The sequence below is a fragment of the Hyperolius riggenbachi genome, chromosome 8 (assembly GCF_040937935.1).
Source record: "Hyperolius riggenbachi isolate aHypRig1 chromosome 8, aHypRig1.pri, whole genome shotgun sequence".
NCBI classification, from domain to species: Eukaryota; Metazoa; Chordata; class Amphibia; order Anura; family Hyperoliidae; genus Hyperolius; species Hyperolius riggenbachi.
In genome coordinates, this window is record NC_090653.1 from 34091271 (window position 1) to 34110249 (window position 18979).

General features: G+C 46.1%; 1 protein-coding gene across 1 annotated transcript in view; it reads right to left on the reverse strand.

Annotated features, from left to right (window-relative positions):
• LOC137528708 (H-2 class II histocompatibility antigen, E-S beta chain-like) overlaps positions 1-15343 on the reverse strand; it is a 45037-nt gene extending 29694 nt beyond the window's left edge. The window contains exons 1-2 of the mRNA XM_068250202.1: positions 15200-15343; positions 14679-14948 (exon numbers count right to left, since the gene is read on the reverse strand). Of these exons, the coding sequence (XP_068106303.1) occupies positions 14679-14948; positions 15200-15272 (343 nt within the window). The 5' untranslated portion in view covers positions 15273-15343. The remainder of the gene's footprint in view (positions 1-14678; positions 14949-15199) is intronic.
• Between the last annotated feature and the right edge of the window lie 3636 nt (positions 15344-18979).

The window sequence follows — 18979 nt, forward strand, 5'->3', positions numbered from 1 at the left end:
ATGGAAGGAGTGCTGAAAGATGAAAATTGTTCTGGTACAGGAGGGGAAAAACCCCTCAGTAGTGAAGTGGTTAAGAAACTCTTAAATTAGGAATTGGATGGTTTTACTCAGGAGCTTGGGTATTTTTTTTATCCTATTATCTCAAACTCAAACTGGATGAATAAAAATTTCCAGTTTGAGCACCGCTAATACTACAAGGACGTACCAGTGCATCCTCTTAACCCCCTTGCCGTTCCAACTCTGACGGCAAGGGGGCAGCGCAGCACTTTTAACATTTTTTTTTTTTAAATCATGTAGCGAGCCCAGGGCTCGCTACATGATAGCCGCTGACAAGCGGCATCCCCCTACCCACGCCGATCGCCTTTGGCGATCAGAGTAAGCAGGAAATCCCGTTGAGAGCGGGATTTCCTGCTGCGCTTCCCCGGTCGCCATGGCGGGATGACGTCACCGACGTCATGGACGTTGGGACGTCACAGGGAATCCTGATCCAACTCTCAGCGCTGCCTGGCACTGACTGGCCAGGCTGTGCAAGGGGTCTGGAGGGGGGGCGGGGCGGCGGGTAGCGGTGAATCAGCGGCGATCGGAATATGCACGCAGCTAGCAAAGTGCTAGCTGCGAGCAGTAAAAAAAAAAAAAAAAAAAAAAAAAAAAAAATTTGAAATTCGGTGCAGCGGGGCCGGAGAAATCCTTCTGCGCAGGTTACCCCGAACTGAGCTCGGGATAACCGGCAAGGAGGTTAATCAGCAGCAGGTGCGACGAGAGACAGGAGTTACAGGGCAGCAATTGGTGAATGGGAAAATGTGTTCCCTGAGCCAATCTAAGTGCTTGCACTGCCCGGGAATGAATGAACATAACTCAAATCACAAGACATATTCATTCATAAAAGAGAATTTAAACAATGTAGTAAAAAAAAAAAAATAAATAAAAAAATAAAATCAATACTCTTCCTGGTAACTTCTAGGATAGTGTATAACGCCATCTTGTGGCCAAAAAGTAAAAAATAAATTTGCAATTTTATATGTGGTCTCATACAGTTTTATGTCCATGTCAGTTAATTACTTTTTCTGAGCAGTGTGTATAATTGTTACTGTAAGAATGCGGATCGATATAGAGACAAGAAGAACAGGAGTGGGTAAGGTGGGACTTTGTATGAGATTTTCTATGAGAAAGCCTACAAACAACCACCCAGGGTGTCAGTCATGATACATTTGTATGAGGCTTAGGCCTGGTCCCAGTCACTGTTTGGCTGCAGTAGTGGCTACATCACACACCTGAAACCAGGGCTGTGGAGTCGGAGTCAGGACAATTTTGGGCACCCGGAGTCGGAGTCGTTGATTTCATAAACTGAGGAGTCAGGAGTCGGATGATTTTTGTAAAAAAATCCACAGCCCTGTTAAGTGTTAGACTAAAGCCTAGTACACACTAGTAATTTTGATGGATCAATCATTGGTCAATTTTACCACCTCCATGTAGTATGAGGGCCAAACAGATTTTCAATTCTATGCAGATAATATAGGTAAATGGTCATACTACATGGAGGTGGTAAAATTGACCAATGATTGATCCATCAAAATTGCTAGTGTGTACAGGCATAAGGAGTCGGAGTCGAGCCATTTTGGGTACCTGGAATCGGAGTCGTGGTTCCATAAACTGAGGAGTTGGAAGATTTTTGTACCGACTCCACAGCCCTGCCTGAAACAAGCATGCAACTAATCCAGTCTGACTTCAGTCAGAGCACCTGATCTGCATGCTTGTTGAGGAGCTGTGTCTAAGGGTACGTTTCCACTAACGCGAATTCGCATGCGTTTTTCGCATGCAAATTCGTATAGCAATACAAGTGTATGGGACTGTTTCCACTTGTCAGGATTCCTTTGCGTTTTTCTGTGCAGATAAAATTTGCATGACAGAGCCATCAGAATTCGCATACCGCAATGCGAATCGCATACAATGTATTTAATAGGAAATTCGCATGTGGTTTGAGTATGCGAATTTTCATGCGAATTCGCATAGAAACAATGGAAAAATCACACCAGCACTGCCATGGTTAAATTTGCATGCATCGTCATCCATGCGAATTCGCATGAAAATTCGCATAGACCCGCATGCAAAATTCGCATCCGCATGCGAATTTTTCCCACGACGATTCCCACCGCACAAGTGGAAATGCAGCCTAAAAGTATTAGACACAGGATCTGCAGGAGAGTCAGGCAACTGGTATTTTAAAAGGAAAAATCCATATCCTTCTCAGTTTAGGTTCCCTTTAATGGGGTTTCATGGGTGTACTATTAGGTTTTTCCCACCAAGACGTTGCGTTTTAGGGGACGTTATGGTCGCATAACGTGCCCCTAACCCAACGCATGGTGGTGTTGAAGCAGGACGCCAGAGTGAGCTGCGTTATGCAGCTCTTTGTTCGCACTGCACAGTACAGACTGTGGAGACCACGTGATCGTTCCGATCACGTGGTCTCCGTGGTGCTGATTGGCTGGCGGGACCACGTGATGCAGAGTGTTCCACTCCGCATCACGTGGTCCCGCCAGCCAATCAGCGGCCGCTCCAGGAAGACAACACTGCAAGTGCAGTGAATATTAAGTAGCCATGTGCCTGGCTACGTTAGCGGACTCTAATATTCAAAACCAAGGCAACTGCTCAGGGAATTAGCCAATCAATGTAAACCTTTATTCAATTATCGACAAGCTGAAAAATGGATCCAATTGCCTAAAACCACTTAAAAACCCCTGTGGAGCGCTCCTCACACATGGCCAATCACACACCACCCATACCTCACCCACACTGGTACCGGTACCACATACTCCGGATTTTCTTCAGAGTGGGGAGGGGAGGAGAGTAATAAAGGATCTTTCATAGACCAAGGTGACACCAGCTGACAAATGTTGACTGTCCCGTGCACTCAATAGCTTCTTTTGCTGACATCAAGGGCATGCAGCAACACCAGCAACGTTTTCCTGACCAGCAGATCTCACCAGTCAGAGGACAGCGTGGAGGCAGCTTCTCCCCATTCCGATCAGCAGCACGGATGCTTGGCTCTGTCTTCCACCGCCTCACTCAACCACGCTAGTGCAATAGCGGGGAGCAGCGGTTCAGCAGCTCGGGAACCACAACACATAGCCAGCCGGACATGAGACGCTCACACAGGACGGGACGTGACCCCGCCCATCGACGCGTTGCGCCCGCCCACCGCGAGCTTCGTCAGGATGAGTGACAGGTGGGCATGGATCGCATTTTAACAGCAACGGCTTCCTGAAGGTGGAGCTTGCCTGGTCCGCCCCTGTTGCTATGTCATTACTGACACACTCCTCCATGGACAGCGGACCCGCCTCCCTTTCAGCCACTGCAGCTTTCCCCTTGTTTCCAGGGCGACAGTCCACGCTACCAGAGCTGTGAGTAACCTCGCCTCACCGATCAGCTGATCCCCACACAACGCTCCTTATTCCGCTGGACCATGTCATTCTTGTATGCTGCTACAGGCTGACATCTTGACATTATTGTATTTTATTGTGATATTTAGCTCATAAAAAGGTACACAGTTTGATCTTGCGACAAGCTAGGGGATTTTTAGGCTATTCTTTCCTCTCTCCCCTCACTCTCCTTACTATCCCATCTCCCACTCTCATTTTCAGAACTTCCTCCATCTTCCTTATCCTTTTACAGGAATGATGAATAATCCAACTCCTGATTCAACCCATTTGGGGATAGAGAGTCCAGCAGGTATATCCATCTACATTCTTGTTGTAGTAACACTCTCTCTTTATCTCCTCCCCTCCTGTTCTTGTTAAGTCTATATATTCCCCTAACTCGAAGTCCTTTGGTGGACCCACCATGCTGCACACAGAAATGTTCTGCCAGAGCACTGCGATACTCGCCATTCTGTTTTTCTCCACAGTTTATGTTGCTTATGTGCTCACCTATGCGGGTTTTGAGTTTCCTTAGCGGACTCTCCCCGCCTCCTCTCCGGCAGCATATATTAAAAAAAACAAAACATTACTGAGCATGTGCACACAGTCTAACGCGGCTAAAGCCGCATATAACGTACTGCATGCTACACTTTCCCAGAACGTTCAGCGTTACAATGTAACGCAACGTGGGCACTGTACAGCCCATTGATTTTTCATTACTGTGCGTTACTCTGCGTTACAGGCTGCTCTAACGTGGGACTTTAACGTCTCACTGTGAAAGCAGCCTTAATGTCAATGTGTGTTTTTTTTTTAAAGCTGTGTTATAAATGTGTAATGTATCTTTGAGGATCATGTTCATTTGTTTGGGGAGGGTGCCAAGCTATGTCATGGGGAGTACAGTTGATGGGGGGAGGCCTCACCCAAATTTTGCATCAGGGACCACATATGTGTAGCTACGCCACTGGTTATACACAGGCTCATCTAGTAAATCAATGGTTCAACGGACATTAGGTGAGTTGAGTTCAGTGTGGTTGATTGGAGGTGTGACATGTGAGTCCAGGGAAGTAGCGCTCTTTAGATACAAGCTGGCTTGGGTTTTAGGAGTAACTGGGTATTTTAGGATTGTATGCTAATAAAGGTTTCATTGCTACAATCATGCAAGCAGTAAAGCCTCATCTACACGTGTAGATCCGGCGGCGATCCGGCGGTTCGATTAGCCGCCGGATCGCCTCTTCCGTGTCCCCGCTCGCCGGAATCAATACCCGCTCGTCCCCGCGCCGCGCATCTTCCGCTCGATTCCCTGCCATTGTCCCCTCGCGGGGAGCGAGCAGGGAATCAGCGGTGGGGAGATCCGTCCTGTCGGATCTTATCAATCGAGCCGCGTTAGCGGCTCGATTGATAAGGAACATCGCAGCCGCATCTACGCGTGTAGATGCGGCTTAAGATGCATCGTGTACAGCAGGGGTCCGCAACCCCTGGGCCTCGGCCGCAGGCTGCTTTGGCCTGGGCCGTGCCGTCTGTCATCATAGTGCAGAGAGAAGTGTCACTGAAGTTTGCCGGAAGCTATAGAGAAGAGCTGTCTACACCCATTGTTACTGCTGCCACCTACTGTCTGTTATTTGTAATGCAGCATGCTTTCTGTCTGTACAGACACCAGGTGGCAGCAGTGAGGATGACTGGGACGCTCTGGTCTCTTGCCAGCCACAGAGTTCAGATGCATGGAGGTGAGCAGCTGATGCTGGAAGCCAGTGTGGGAAGAAGAATGGAAGGGTAAAAGTGAGTGTGGGGAGGAAAGAAGTGAGTGTGGGGAGGAGGAAAAGGTGAAATGAGTGTGGGGAGGAGGGTAAAGGGGCTGTGGGATGGAGGGAAGGATAAAAGTGAGGGGAGGCAGATGAGGGTAGGAAATGACTGTGCCAGTAGATAAGGAAGTCCAGGCAGTACCCCCTTTCACACCACCTGACACACCAAATGTACCTTGTGCTGGTGGCTTATGCAGCAGCCCCAGTGCAGTGCAAAGACATCTTTTCCAAAGTGCTGAGGGTGATGAAGACAGTGGTTAGGTAGGGCTGGTGTTGCCAGGACCTCTTTATGTAATGACCCTGCCTGTAGAACAAGCCCCCGCTTCCCCCCCCCTCCCGTAATAGCACCCCGTCCCCAGCATTCGCCTGGTCCTTGGGAAAATTGCCTGATGCTGAAGCGGTCCTTGGGTCAAAAAAAGTTTGGGGACCACTGGTGTACAGTCTAAAGGTACTAGCCATACATCAGGCGACTTGTCGGCCGATTGACCATCTAATTGGATTATTGTAATCGAATTGGATGAAAATCGGTGCCGCCAAGTGCATGCCCGACTGACAAAGCGACCAATTTCGGGGCGAAAATTGGTCACATGGTCGATCGCGCATGCCCTAAGAAGTCAGCCTGAAATTGGTTGGTCGGCTGTGCGGAAGCTATTTCCGGAAAGAGCGACGAGGCGATGAAACCCCCGTCGCAATGTACAATGTATAAATGTGCATTTATATGTTGCCTGTCCTGTAGTAGCCTCCGCACGGCTCTCCATACACGCTACAGCGGCACTGTGTGGAGGCTGTTACAGGACAGGTAATGTATAAATGCACACACGGGATGTGGGGGGTGGAAACGGAGGGGGGCAAGCACATTATACATTGGAGGCAGCGGCAGTGCAGACTCAGCCAATTCCCTGAAGATTTCATGCTGAAATCGTACGGGAATAGGCTTGTAATGTACGAGATGAATTTGTCTCTTTGTCGAACCTGCCCATACATCGCTAGATGTATGGCTACCTTAAAGTGAACCTCCGGACTAAAAATCTACTCAGCAGAACTGAAAAGGCTTGGTGTTTCTTTAACAGTTTAACAGCATCAGAACTTTGTTTTTCTTAGCAAACCATCATTTTTAGCTAAGCTCCACCCATCAAAGAAAAAAAGCCCGGGCTTTTTTTCCCTGAAGCTGTGCAGAGCATGATGGGATTTCCTATGTTGTTATTCACGTTGCCTAGCAACTGGGAAAGGTGCTCAGGACACAGGACAGTTGGAACTGTGTCTCATGCTCCCTGTCACCCCTTTCAACCAAAAAGATGGCTGCCATCATGAAATCAAACATTTGCCTGTTCTTTTAAAACAGTGTGGGTAAGAGATTATATTACCTATCTATTTTAATTAACATAACTAATGTAACTTAATGACAGTATGTTTGTTTAGGCTGGAGTTCCTCTTTAAGGCTTTGTTCACATCTAAAATCGAAATCGCCAGCGATTTACGACTTTTTTTTGTCAGTCAGCAAGTTTTTTCGTCAGGAAGTGAACTCTTTCACACAGAAATTAATAAATACCATGTATTTATTCATAAAAGCGCGAGCGCAATCGCTGGGTAAAGCGATTTGTGAGCGTTTTGTGCTTTTCCTATACCTTCCATTGTAGCAAAATCCCCCCGAAAATGGTACATGCAGCGCTTTGCTGAGTGGAAAGCGGACAAAATACGCTGATAGGAACTGTCCCATAAGGAATCATTGCACTAGCGATTTCAGGGCGTTTTAAAAAATTGCCGGCCCTCAAAACAAATCAAAAAAAAAAAGAAAAGAAAGAAAAACGCCCTAGGTGTGAACAAGTGCTTGTAATGTCCTCTTCCATCTGTTAACCCTGTGTACTTTATCCAGTCAGATCTACAAAAGAAATAAACTTCAGCTTACTGCTGCTTTCCTCTCTTTGCATGAGCTGTCCAGATCAGATGCGGAGCTTCCAGTATCTGAAGTGTGTGAGGAGAAAGAGACCTTGTGCACCACTAAGCAGAAGGAAAGTGGTGTACCTCTTTAGTGAGTAAATATTCTCTTGCCTTACTGTACGTGAAGCCTGATACCAAAACACTGAGGGCCTTGGCACACAGCAGAGCATTTTGTTGGTGGTTTTCGTTTTCAAAAAACCTTTGACTTGCATTCAAACTGAAGTAAAATAGAATAGTAAAAAAACAAAATAGCTGCAATGTTTTTTTTTAAAAAGTGATCGCTGCAATTTTGCAGCATTTTAATGCCACACCCACTATAAAAAAAAGCAGCAACGCTAACCATGTTGATCACATTGCTTGGCTGCTGTAGTGAGAGGAAGGGACAGAGCTTGGTGGAGATAGGGAAAGCATTAGCTATGCTTGCTTTTTCTGATCCTCGCTTGCTGTTTAACCCTTTCGGGTGGGGGGGGGGGGAGGGGGGGTCAGGCAGCTAGATCCCTGGTGTGGCATGCTGAGCTGTGTGTCTCCCCTGTAGCCAGATGAATTCCCAGTAACCAGCAGCCTTTACTCACCTCCCAGGCTCCAGCAATGAGCCGCAGTGGTCCCCTCTGCTCCAGCCGGTACCCCCCCTCGTACTGCCGCCAAGTTCCGGGCACAACTCCCAAACCCTAAAATTCTGAGGACGTGGTCGACTGGCTTACACATCTTCTACAGCTTCCCGCACAGAACCTCCTTGATGCACCGTCCTCCTCCTGCTCAGTTTCTAGTACCCCACAACAACTTACCACCACCACTAGCACCACTTGATATGTCAGAGGAGTTATTCCCACATGATGCATTTAGTGTTACACTTGGGGTAAGCCAGCCAACACACCCTTCAACGCCTGCTGCTGCCACCACCCGAATGCTGACATTCCAAAGCTCACCAGTGTGGCATTTTTTGTTTGTGTGCCTCTGATAGCAGCAATGCCATCTGCTACCTCTGCCAAAAGAAACTTAGTCGTGGGAAGCCCAACACCCAACTAGGGACAACTGCTTTGCGAAGGCACCTGATCACAAAACACAAACACCAATGGTATGCACACATTAATAAAAAGCAGCACACAAATATAATAACTCAAGAAATATTTTTTTTTTTTTTTTTATAAATTTGACAAACATGCTTTAAAGGGAAGATCTGCAATGGGGGGGGGGGGGGGGGGGGGAGACAAACATACAAAACAAAAAAAAAACACACAACTAATCCACTTACCTGGGGCTTCCTCCAGCCCGTGGCAGGCAGGACGTGCCCTCGACGCCGCTCCAGAGGCTCCCGGTGGCCGACCCGACCTGGCCAGGCCGGCTGCCTGGTCGGGCTTCTCCTCCTTGCGCTCCAACGTGCGTCTCACACCGTTGCGCTGACGTCATCGGACGTCCTCCGGGCTGTACTGCGCAGGCTCAGTAGTTCTGTAGTACAGCCTGGAGGACGTCCGATGACGTCAGCGCGACGGCGTGAGACGCACGTTGGAGTGCGAGGAGAAACCCGGCCAGGAAGCCGGCCTGGCCAGGTCGGCCACCGGAGAAGACCGGGAGCCTCTGGAGCGGCGGCGAGGGCACCTTCTGCCTGCCACGGGCTGGAGGAAGCCCCAGGTAAGTGGATTAGTTGTTTTTTTTCCTCCGTGAACCCTCCCTTTAAGAAAAACAAAAAAAAAAAAATAGGTTGTACAGTGAGCCTACTCTGCTTGCTACCCTCATAAAGTTCTAGAATTAACTTCCCATCCCATCCAGGCCTCTGGTGCACGTGACATGACGCGGCGCCATGCTGGTCCGTTTACTTGAGCATGACGCATTAACTTACTAAAATTTTGTTGTAAATGACATTGACTTTTTTTTTTTTTTTTTTAAACAAAAACACCTGCATACATGTAGTAAAATTACCAATATTCTACTACTTAATTCTGATAGCAAAATATCTAATCTTTTGATATTTTACTATTTATTTATTGCATTTACTATGACCTAACCTAAGCCTACTTTCACACAGAACCTTCCCTCAACTGATACCTAACCCTATTTGTCCACTTTGATTGATGGAATTCTCCATCCTCCATTTTAAAAATGGCCATTACCCCATAACAGCTTCCTGGTCAGCACACTGTTAAACTGCAGTATTGCCCACTTGAGCCATAGGGAAACATGGACATTACCTTGCACATTCAGTTGTAACCGACAGCTGCTGATATATAACTGACAGCAGCTGGTATATTTCAGTTCTGACAAAATATTGCCAGAACAGGAAGGGATCACTGTAGGAAGAAAATGGTGAGCTTCTGAGAGGAACTAATGGTGAGGTTAGTATGTAATATTCATTTGCAGGTACAACATGTGGTTATTTTAAATAATTTTACTCGCTTCAGCTTCCCTTTAAGTGTAAAAGGGACCTTAACCCTTCCTCTACAAGTAGCAGCATTGGGCAGAAATTTGGGTGCCAAGAGTTGCCCGATAAAATAGCGTGCGCCAAGGTTTCTAGCTATACAAATTGCAGCTTTACATAGCATGCACCAATTGAGGATTTACACATCCTTATGCCTGCTATTTTATTGGGTGACTCCTGGACCCCGAATTTCTACACAATGCCGATAATTGTGGCTTTTATAAATGAGAAATATAAGATTTTTTTTATTGAAATGCATTGAAAACAAAAATTTTTCTTGGGGAAAAAAAGAATGCCCAATAAGCATAAAGTTTGCCTTTTATATTTGTGTCAGAAATTGGGATAATATTGCTGATTAAGCAGGGACATAGCTAAAACTGGACCGTAAAGGTGGCCACTAATGATACAATTTGCTGAACGATTGTTTAGGAATGATTATTCATATGAACAATTGTAAATGATCATTTGGGACTTGTAACGGACAAACATCTACTAACTATCCAAATCAGATTAACAGGATCGATCTGAAAATCAGATCATGTTAATAAATCTGATGTAACTGGTTGGGAGATTTTCATCTGTTACTGGTCTCAAACAATCATTTCCAATAGTTCATATGAATAAATTGTTTGCGAATGATAGTTCGGCAAATTGTATCATTAGTGGCCACCCTAATGGGAAACGAGGTCTACATGCAAAGTGGTTAAATACCTTCCCCTTAACCACATAGTTTCTGACAACAGAGAACGGAATTAAAATATAGAATTGGGAAGCTAGTGTAAGGGCTCATTCACACTATGTGCTGCCCTGTCAGTTTTGACGCAATGCACATTGTGCACGATCCATATGGTAACATGAAAGTCTATAGACTTCCATGTTACCATTCACACTACAGGCGTGCGTTCCCATGCATTACGATGTAACGCTTCTGGGGACATTTTATTACACGACGCACACGTTACCCCGATGGGTACAGCTGCGGACGTCTATCCTTTAGCACACCATAACGTGCATTCCGTGCGATGGCAGTGCATGCAGGAAATCACGTGCGTGCATGCGTTCTGTAGTGTGAATGTGCCCTAAAACAGGATCGTTGTTTCAATATTTAAATATGTTAAATTAAAATACACTAACATCTTTACTGGTGCTTGAAGAAACAACAGCATCTCCCACTACATGTACTAAAAATAAAACTAAATTTGAATAAACACAAAAAGGACAAATTGCCAATTTTATCTGCAGTCAGAAACAAAGAACAAACATTTCCTCTTGACACTTTGCTACTTCATAGCATTTTGTTTCTGTTACATGTAAAATCACTTTGTTGAAAAGACAAAACAAAATTGTAACATCATTTTGAGTTATTGTGGGTAGACACAGCTGGAGGAAAAACTATATTTTTAATCAATAATGCATGAAATATTTTGAAAAAAACAAACAAACAAACAAAAGCAGTAGAATTGTTGCTATACACAGGTACTCTGCAGTTAAATTTCTGTTAATTCCTACCCATCATGTCTACCAGGGGCATAACTAGAAATCTCTGAGACCCCCTGCAAAACGTTTAGATGGGGCTGCCGCCGCTGAAGTTTGGGTGCCACCATAGCCGCCCAAATCCCAAAAACATACAGATAAGTTAATTGGCTTCCCCCTAAATTGGCCCTAGACTATGATACATACACTACACAATATAGACATATGACTATGGTAGGGACTAGATTGTGAGCCCCTCAGAGGGACAGTTAGTGAAGAGACAAAATTTGGCTTCAATTCATCAAGCATTACCGCATTCAGTAATGCTGAAAACAGCTGACTTAAGGGAGCACTTTAGAAAATGTTAATTCATCAAAGCTGTTACCGAATGAGAAGCTGAAATGACACAGCAATGAGATAAATTACCAACATGTGCTCAACAAATGTTAATTCATCAAGGTTCCCACATTCCCTAACACATTCAGTGTTTATCTCAAGCTCTCCCCTGTCCTTACAGGCTTGGAAAGCCTTCTGAATGTTTTCATGATTAGCAGGAGCAGGCAGCCAATAGAAACAGCCCCTGTTCTCCTGCAAGTGCCACTGATAGGTCATGCAGGCTTCTCCACACAAGCTTTCAGACCCCCCAGGCAGTGAGCAGAGAGAAGGGACAGAAGATATCCCCAGATTCCCTTCGGTGGTGTAACCCTTTCAGGCCCTGTTTGATAATGCAAAGATGCTGGTGGTGAAATCACCAAGCATGGCATTTGTAATGTCTCCAGGAAGTTCATCTACGTTGTGGAAAATAAGTCAAATGTTAAGAAAGACTGATGGACAGATTCAGAGCAGCAGAGGCAGTATAAGTAACAGTAAATATAACACAGGCTTACATCTAAAGGGATGTCTGGATGCCTTCTATTGTTATCAGCTTGTAACAACACAGAGACATTCCAAGCTGCTCTGCACCACTCTGCTGTTATCAAACAGCCTTTGATGAATTGAAGCCTAGTAGTTCGGTAACTTAACGAACCTCTACCACACATGGGAAAATATTGATGAATTAGCACAGTGAAGTGTAAAATACCGAATGCGGTATTTTAAGGACTGGGGCTTTGTTATCGAACACCCTTTGATGAATTGAAGCCATTATATACTCTGTACAGCGCTGTGTAATATGTTGGTGTTATATAAATACCTAAATTAATAAAATAGAAATTTAGGTACCTGCTATTTGTAGTAGCCAGTTTACATACACCTCAAAATTCAATCTACAATCGATAGCGGTGACCCAAATTTTTAGTTGTTTGCAGCAGGCTGGGTGTCAGGACGGAGAGCAGGGAGTGTAGGGTTAGGTTTAGCTGCAGTAACGTTAGCAACCACCTCAGCTGAGTTTCATCTAGCGTGTGTACAGACACAGACAGCCACTTGATGGAGGAGAAGGATGGATGGATTGACAGAGGTGGGGTTGTGATACAGAGAGGGATAGAAAGCCACATGGGGGAGTTGAGGTGACAGAGAGGGAGAGACAGTGACATTGTAGATGGCGAGTAAGGATGAGTGTTCTAATTTGGAACAGCATTCTGAATGCATAGAATCTGGGGGAGGGTATTTAACTCACTCTTAGTGCTCCATATTGCATTCCAGTTCTCTGACACTTCCTTCTTTTGGCTGTGATGGAGGAAGAATCAGAGAAGAATCAGAGAGCAGCCTGGAACTAAACGTGTAGCACAGGGGGCAAAAAGGGCGAGTTGAATCCCCCCACCAAATATGTAAAAAATTCAGATTTGAAGCATTCAGAACAGTGTTCCAAATTCAAATGTTCATCCCTAGCAGTGAGAGTGACAGAATGGGAGAGACAGCCATGGGGATGTACCAAACTGATAGAGAAATACCTGGAGAGGTAGGAAGGCACACAAAGACATGTCAGGGAAGTGAGAGATACACATAAAGAGTTATGCTGGATCCACACGATGCGCTCCCGGACTCGATTTCCCGCTCGATTCATTTATTTCCAACTTGTCCGATTTGGATTTCGATGGATCGTTAGGTCGATTCGCATGCAAAGTATGCCGAATCGACCGAACGATCCATCGAAATTCAAATCGGACATGTTGGAAATAAACGAATCGACGGGAATCGAGCAAGAAATCGAGTGCGCGAACGCACCGTGTGGATCCAGCATTAAACATGTAGAGAGAGTCTTCAGGTTGTGAAAGGAGAGACAAAAAAAAAAAAAACCTCAGGCAAATTGTAAGAAGCCATTAATGTAGTACAACTGCAGGGAGATTCCTCAAAGATTCCCTTGCTGCTGGTGAGAGGAAGAGAGCGGGCACCCACTCCGGACGGCTTAAAGAGAACCTGTGACAAAAAAAAGTTCCAATAGGGGGTACCCACCTCAGGAAGGGGAAGCCTCAGGGTCCCAATGAGGCTTCCCTCTCCCCTGTAGCTGCAAGCAGTCCAGCGCTGGCTCCCCCGAAGTGTCCCGGAATCCTCCCTCCACAAGCCTGATAAGCGCTGATAAATTTATCTTCCCTGGCTCCAGCGGGGGCACTGTTGTGGCTGTCTGCACGGAGATGGGCAAAAATAGCTGATGTCCGTCGGGTCCGCTCTACTGCGCAGGAGACTTGCGCCTGCACAGTAGAGTGGACCGACAGTGATTGGCTATTTCCGCCTATCTCCGAGCGGGAGCCGATACTGCACCTGCACTGGAGCTGGGAAGGTAAATATTTACATCCTCTCTGTTCAGGAAGCTTTATCGATGCCGCCGTGGGACCGAGGAGAATGGGGGAAGCCTCAATAGGATCTGGAGGCTTCCCCCACCCGAGGTGAGTAGCCCTCAGGGGAGGTTTTTTTGTTACAGGTTTTCTTTCATTACCTGCTGGCTACCTAGGAAAGAAGTGTGGAGTGTACAGTGGCAGTGCAGGAGAAGATATCTAGAAAAAGGTCAGAGGTGAGCTGTGTGATCAGCACTTATCACTCATTTAAACATTCACCACACAGATCACTAATGCGACAACTCTCTTTGTGTGCTAGCTGGCCCATTCACACTAGAAGTGCTTTTCTGAGTGTTTTGTGATTGATTAGTATTTTTTAAAATTGCTCCCATTCACTTTCATTAAATGTGGAAAAATTGACACAGTTTTCACATACACGATTGCGAAATCGTGGCGATTTTTAGCTCGATCTTAATGAAAGTAAATGGGAGCAATTTAAAAAAAAATGGTAATCAATCACAAAACGCTCAGAAAAGCGCTTCTATTCCCCCTATGTCAGCACCTCAACACAGCACGTCATGGTCACCAGCCACACTTTCCTGCTTGCCCTGCCCATCCACTTGCGCTGCTGTCAGCAGCCCTACATTAGTAGGATTTGTAGATTACCCCTAGATTAGCAGGCAGCCAGCATAGACGCCCCCCCATGAGCTCCGGGCCCCACTGCAGTCGCAGATGCAGCAGGGGCTATAGTTACGTGCCTGATGTATACAGGTGTGCTGTATAAACGTAACTAGAATACATAACTGATATACTTATGAGCAGACAAGATAACTGACCACAGCATGAAAGTCGCAGAACATCGTTACTGGAGACAGAAAGTGAAGCAGAAGCTATGCAGGGCGAGGGGCGGGATAATAGCAGCTGTACTCACATCTCCAGCCCAGGGTGGGGATTCGGTTTATCTCATAGTTGTGTTTGCAGACCGTCTCCACCTCAGCCCGCTTCTGCGCCATGAAGTCCGGCAGGCTGTTCCAGTACTCGGCGTCGGGTCTCCCCAGCTCAGTCTTGGCGATGTAGTGCCCCACATCACTGTCGAAGTAGACTATCTCCTCCTGGTTGTAGAAGTACCGATCCAGATACCTGATGTCCTCCGTGCCGTTCCTGTAATAGCACTGAGACTTCTTCCGATACACGTAATCATCTGCCGGGAGAGGAGAGAGTAAACGCATAGCTATGGTCACACGTGTGTATAAATCCCAGCAATTCCCCCCACAGTGCCTCCCCATCACCAAGCCTGCGCCTGGTACTACATTACCTGCACCAATCTACAAACCTCGTGTTTAGCTGTGAGCAGCTACTACAGTCTGTCTGCATACATAGATATTTATATATATATATATATAAATATATATATATATATATATATATATATATAGATCATAATCATAGTACCTGGGTGAGAGGTGGCCGCCAGGGAGATCGCTGTTAGTAGAGAGCACAGTGCTGTCACACGGATCACCTCCATCCTGAGCACCGCGGAGCGCAGACACACCCGTATTGCACTGCTGTGTGTGCTGCTTATACACCGATCTGACAACTTCAGTCTACACTAAGCAGTAAAACTAGCCAATGAGCTGTGTGTGTTTCCCATGCGTCACCAGTCTCTGGGCAGACAGCTTCTGTGCCGTGAACAAAACCTGGTACTGTATATATGTTACCGCCAGCACTTCTGCCAATGTGAGAAATGAAGATTTTCCAGCCACATAAATGAATTAGGTGCGCATCTCGCTGCGGTCACGTGTGAAATCCTGGCAGCATAAATGAATGAATTCCCTTGGCAAGGTGACAGATGAAGCAGCCTCTCCTCCCCTTGCCCCTCTCCTATGCAGCTTTGGCCCCCAGAGTCCTTAGTAGAATCCTGCCTAGTTCCTCTGCAGAGCGGGTGCTGGCAGAAGCAATGTATACAGCCTTCGTGCTCTGCTTCCCTGCCACTACACTACGAACGACTCTGGGGGACACACATGTCCCCGGTAGAGATGTCCCGAACGATTCGCCCGCGAATGGTTCCAGGCGCACTTTAGGTGGTTCGTGTTTGGAGGCAAACTTTTCCGGAAGTTCGATTCGCACCATAATGCTCCGTTGAGCAGAACTTTGACCATCTACATCACAGTCAGCAGGCACATTGGGCTCTATTCGGTGGCATAGTGGTTAGCGCTCTTGCCTTGCAACACTGGGTCCCCGGTTCAAATCCCAGCCAGGTCAACATCTGCAAGGAGTTTGTATGTTCTCACCGTGTCTGTGTGGGTTTTCTCCGGGCACTCTGGTTTCCTCTCACATCCCAAAAACATATAGATAAGTTAATTGGCTTCCCCCTAAATTGGCCCTAGATTATCATACATACACTACATGATACATACATAGACATATGACTATGGTAGGGACTAGATTGTGAGCCCCTCTGAGGGACAGTTAGTGACAAGACAATAAACTCTGTACAGTGCTGCGTAATATGTTGGCGCTATATAAATGCTTGAATAAATAAATAAAATATTCTCAATGAGTTACCGCATGAGTTAAATTAGGTAGTGATAAACACTGACCAAAATATCTCCATTTTGAAATTCACACATTTTTTTCTCCCTAAATTACCTCATGCGGTAAAAGTGAGGTAAAATGTGTGGTAATTACCTCAAAATTTATCTCCAATTTGAGATTCTCAATTGAAAAGTTGGTGTTAATTAAGGATTTTTTTTATCACCTACAATTGGTAGGTGATAATTATCACTTCTCTGCTGTTGGCCTTCAGGATGGAGCCTTTTGAGCTTTCTTTGCTCCAGTTTATGTCAATTTTACATAGAAGGCAGAAAAGACGAGTGTGTCTAATCTCAAGGCGCACTTTCACACCTCGTACAGTCTTTTAGATGATTTTATAGATGCTGAGGAGGAAATTCCTCTCTGCTCTAAAAGACAAGCAACAGCATAATAACCTTTAAAGAAAAACATTTTTTGTTGTTACAGCTGATACAAATCTAAGAAAAAATCTCCGGTGTATGTACTTCCTGCTTTCATCTGAGGCAGCCAGCTGGCACAGCTGAGAGCTAAAATTACAGTTGTGATTATTCACAGATGAGGGGGAATTAGACAGGCTAAATTATATACATACGGGGTGCATTTCTATACGTTTTCCTTCTGCCCTGCGCAAGAGTTGAGGTCCCACTTTAAATGTGACAGGCTTTCCTGGGCCGTCTCTGTGTAATGGGTGGCAAGCATATGGGCTGCCCTACAGAGGTCAAAAAAACTTTATTTCCGTACATATTACTGACAGTTTTATCACCTGTTTTATCACCTGTTTTATCACCTGTTTTATCACCTGTTTATCACCTGTTTTACCGCACTTTTATCAAACATTTATCACACTTGGTACATTTTTAGTGAATACTCACTATTTTCACTATTTTTAGTGAATTATCACTGGAGGTAATTTTTCACCCAAAAAAGAGTTACCGCACATGGTTATGTGAATAGAGCCCATTGTCACCAATCAGACTACACTCACTCTTGGAGCCCCCCCCCCCCCCCTTATAAAAGGCAAGGTTCTCCTGTAATTTTACTCACTCGCCAGCCTACAGTAATTAGTTAAGGGACAGACTCTGCTAGGGAGAGTTTAGTTAGGCTCTTGTAGGCTTGTTCCTAGCTGATTGTTATTCCTTATATTATCCCTCTCTCCTCCTCCCGGAGGGACTCATTTTCCAGGGAATTGTAGTATTTCAAAAGCCAGCTTACATACCGTGGCTGGGAATTGAACCCAGGCTGGGCTGGGAATTGAACCCAGGTCGCAGTGTGTGGTAGATAACTCACTTAACCTCTTGACGACCAGCTAACGCCGATTGACGTAAATTGGTCGTCTGCGGGTTTCCATGGAAACGGCCGCTCGATTGAGCGGCCTTTCCATGTCCGTTCACGGAGGGTGTCTCCGTGAACAGCTGGAGAGCCGCCGATCGCGGCTCGCCGGCAAAATGTAAACACGCGGGGAAGAAATCCCCGCTGTTTACATCATACGGCGCTGCTGCGCAGCAGCGCCGTAAGGCAGATCGGCGATCCCGGGCCTCTGATTGGCCGGGGATCGCCACCATATGATAGGCTGAAGCCTATCCTTCAATGCGCAGGACGGATATCCGTCCTGCGCTACTCACAGGGGGAGGGAGAGGGAGGGAGATGCACGGAGCGCCGAAAACGCTGCGGAGGGGGGCTTTGAAGAGCCCCCCCCCCACAAAGAGCAGCAAGCCGGCGGCGATCAGACCCCCCCAGTAGGACATCCCCTAGTGGGGAAAAAAGGGGGGTAAGTCTGATCGCCCTGGCTCTATCCTGATCTGTGCTGCGGGCTGGAGAACCCACGCAGCACAGATCAGGCAATAGTTACCTGGTCGTCAAGTGGTTAACCACTATACCACCACCAACACAACATGCTGAAGCCAGCCTAGCATGTACCATTATGATCAATCCAAGAGAAAAATTAGCTTGCTTAACAATTTGTAGCATGTCAAAAGCCAACTCACATGGCTGGGAATTGAACCCAGGCTGGGCTGGGAATTGAACCCAGGACTAAGTGTGTGGTAGCTAACTGACTTAACCACTATACCACCAACACTACATGCTGAAGCCAGCCTAGCATGTACCATTATGATCAATCCAAGAGAAAAATTAGTGTATCTGTGTGTGTCTCGGGTGCTCCCTTCCCAATGGAGAGGGTTAACCTTGACCTATAGGAAAGGTGAGAACGGGAGCCCTTATAGTGCAGTATTGTTAGTATAAATTAGAGGTATAAATTTGTGAATAAGATATACTCACAAAGGAAGGTTGCAGTCCTGCAACCACCGTAAATGCCTGCGGAAAGATAACCGTCTCCACTCGGTATCCCGGACCCTCTGGATCTGGGTGGTCGCTCTCCTCCTTTAGTCCTGTTTCCCGGTAGATAATGTCGCCCAGGGATAGGGATGACACCTCAAGGAGGTGTGGAGTATACAAGTGAAGCACGTTGGTGGAGGCGCCCAAAAGTATGTTATAGCAACAGCTAGATAATTTTACTCATAAAATTGGATAAAAATAAGTAAATAAAAATATATATGGTATGATGAGGAGGTCTCTTACCTCCAAAGAAGACTCACATGGGTAGAAAAAGGAGTCTTTATTAAAATAACGGTTATACTGTAGACAACACGTTTCACGGGACTC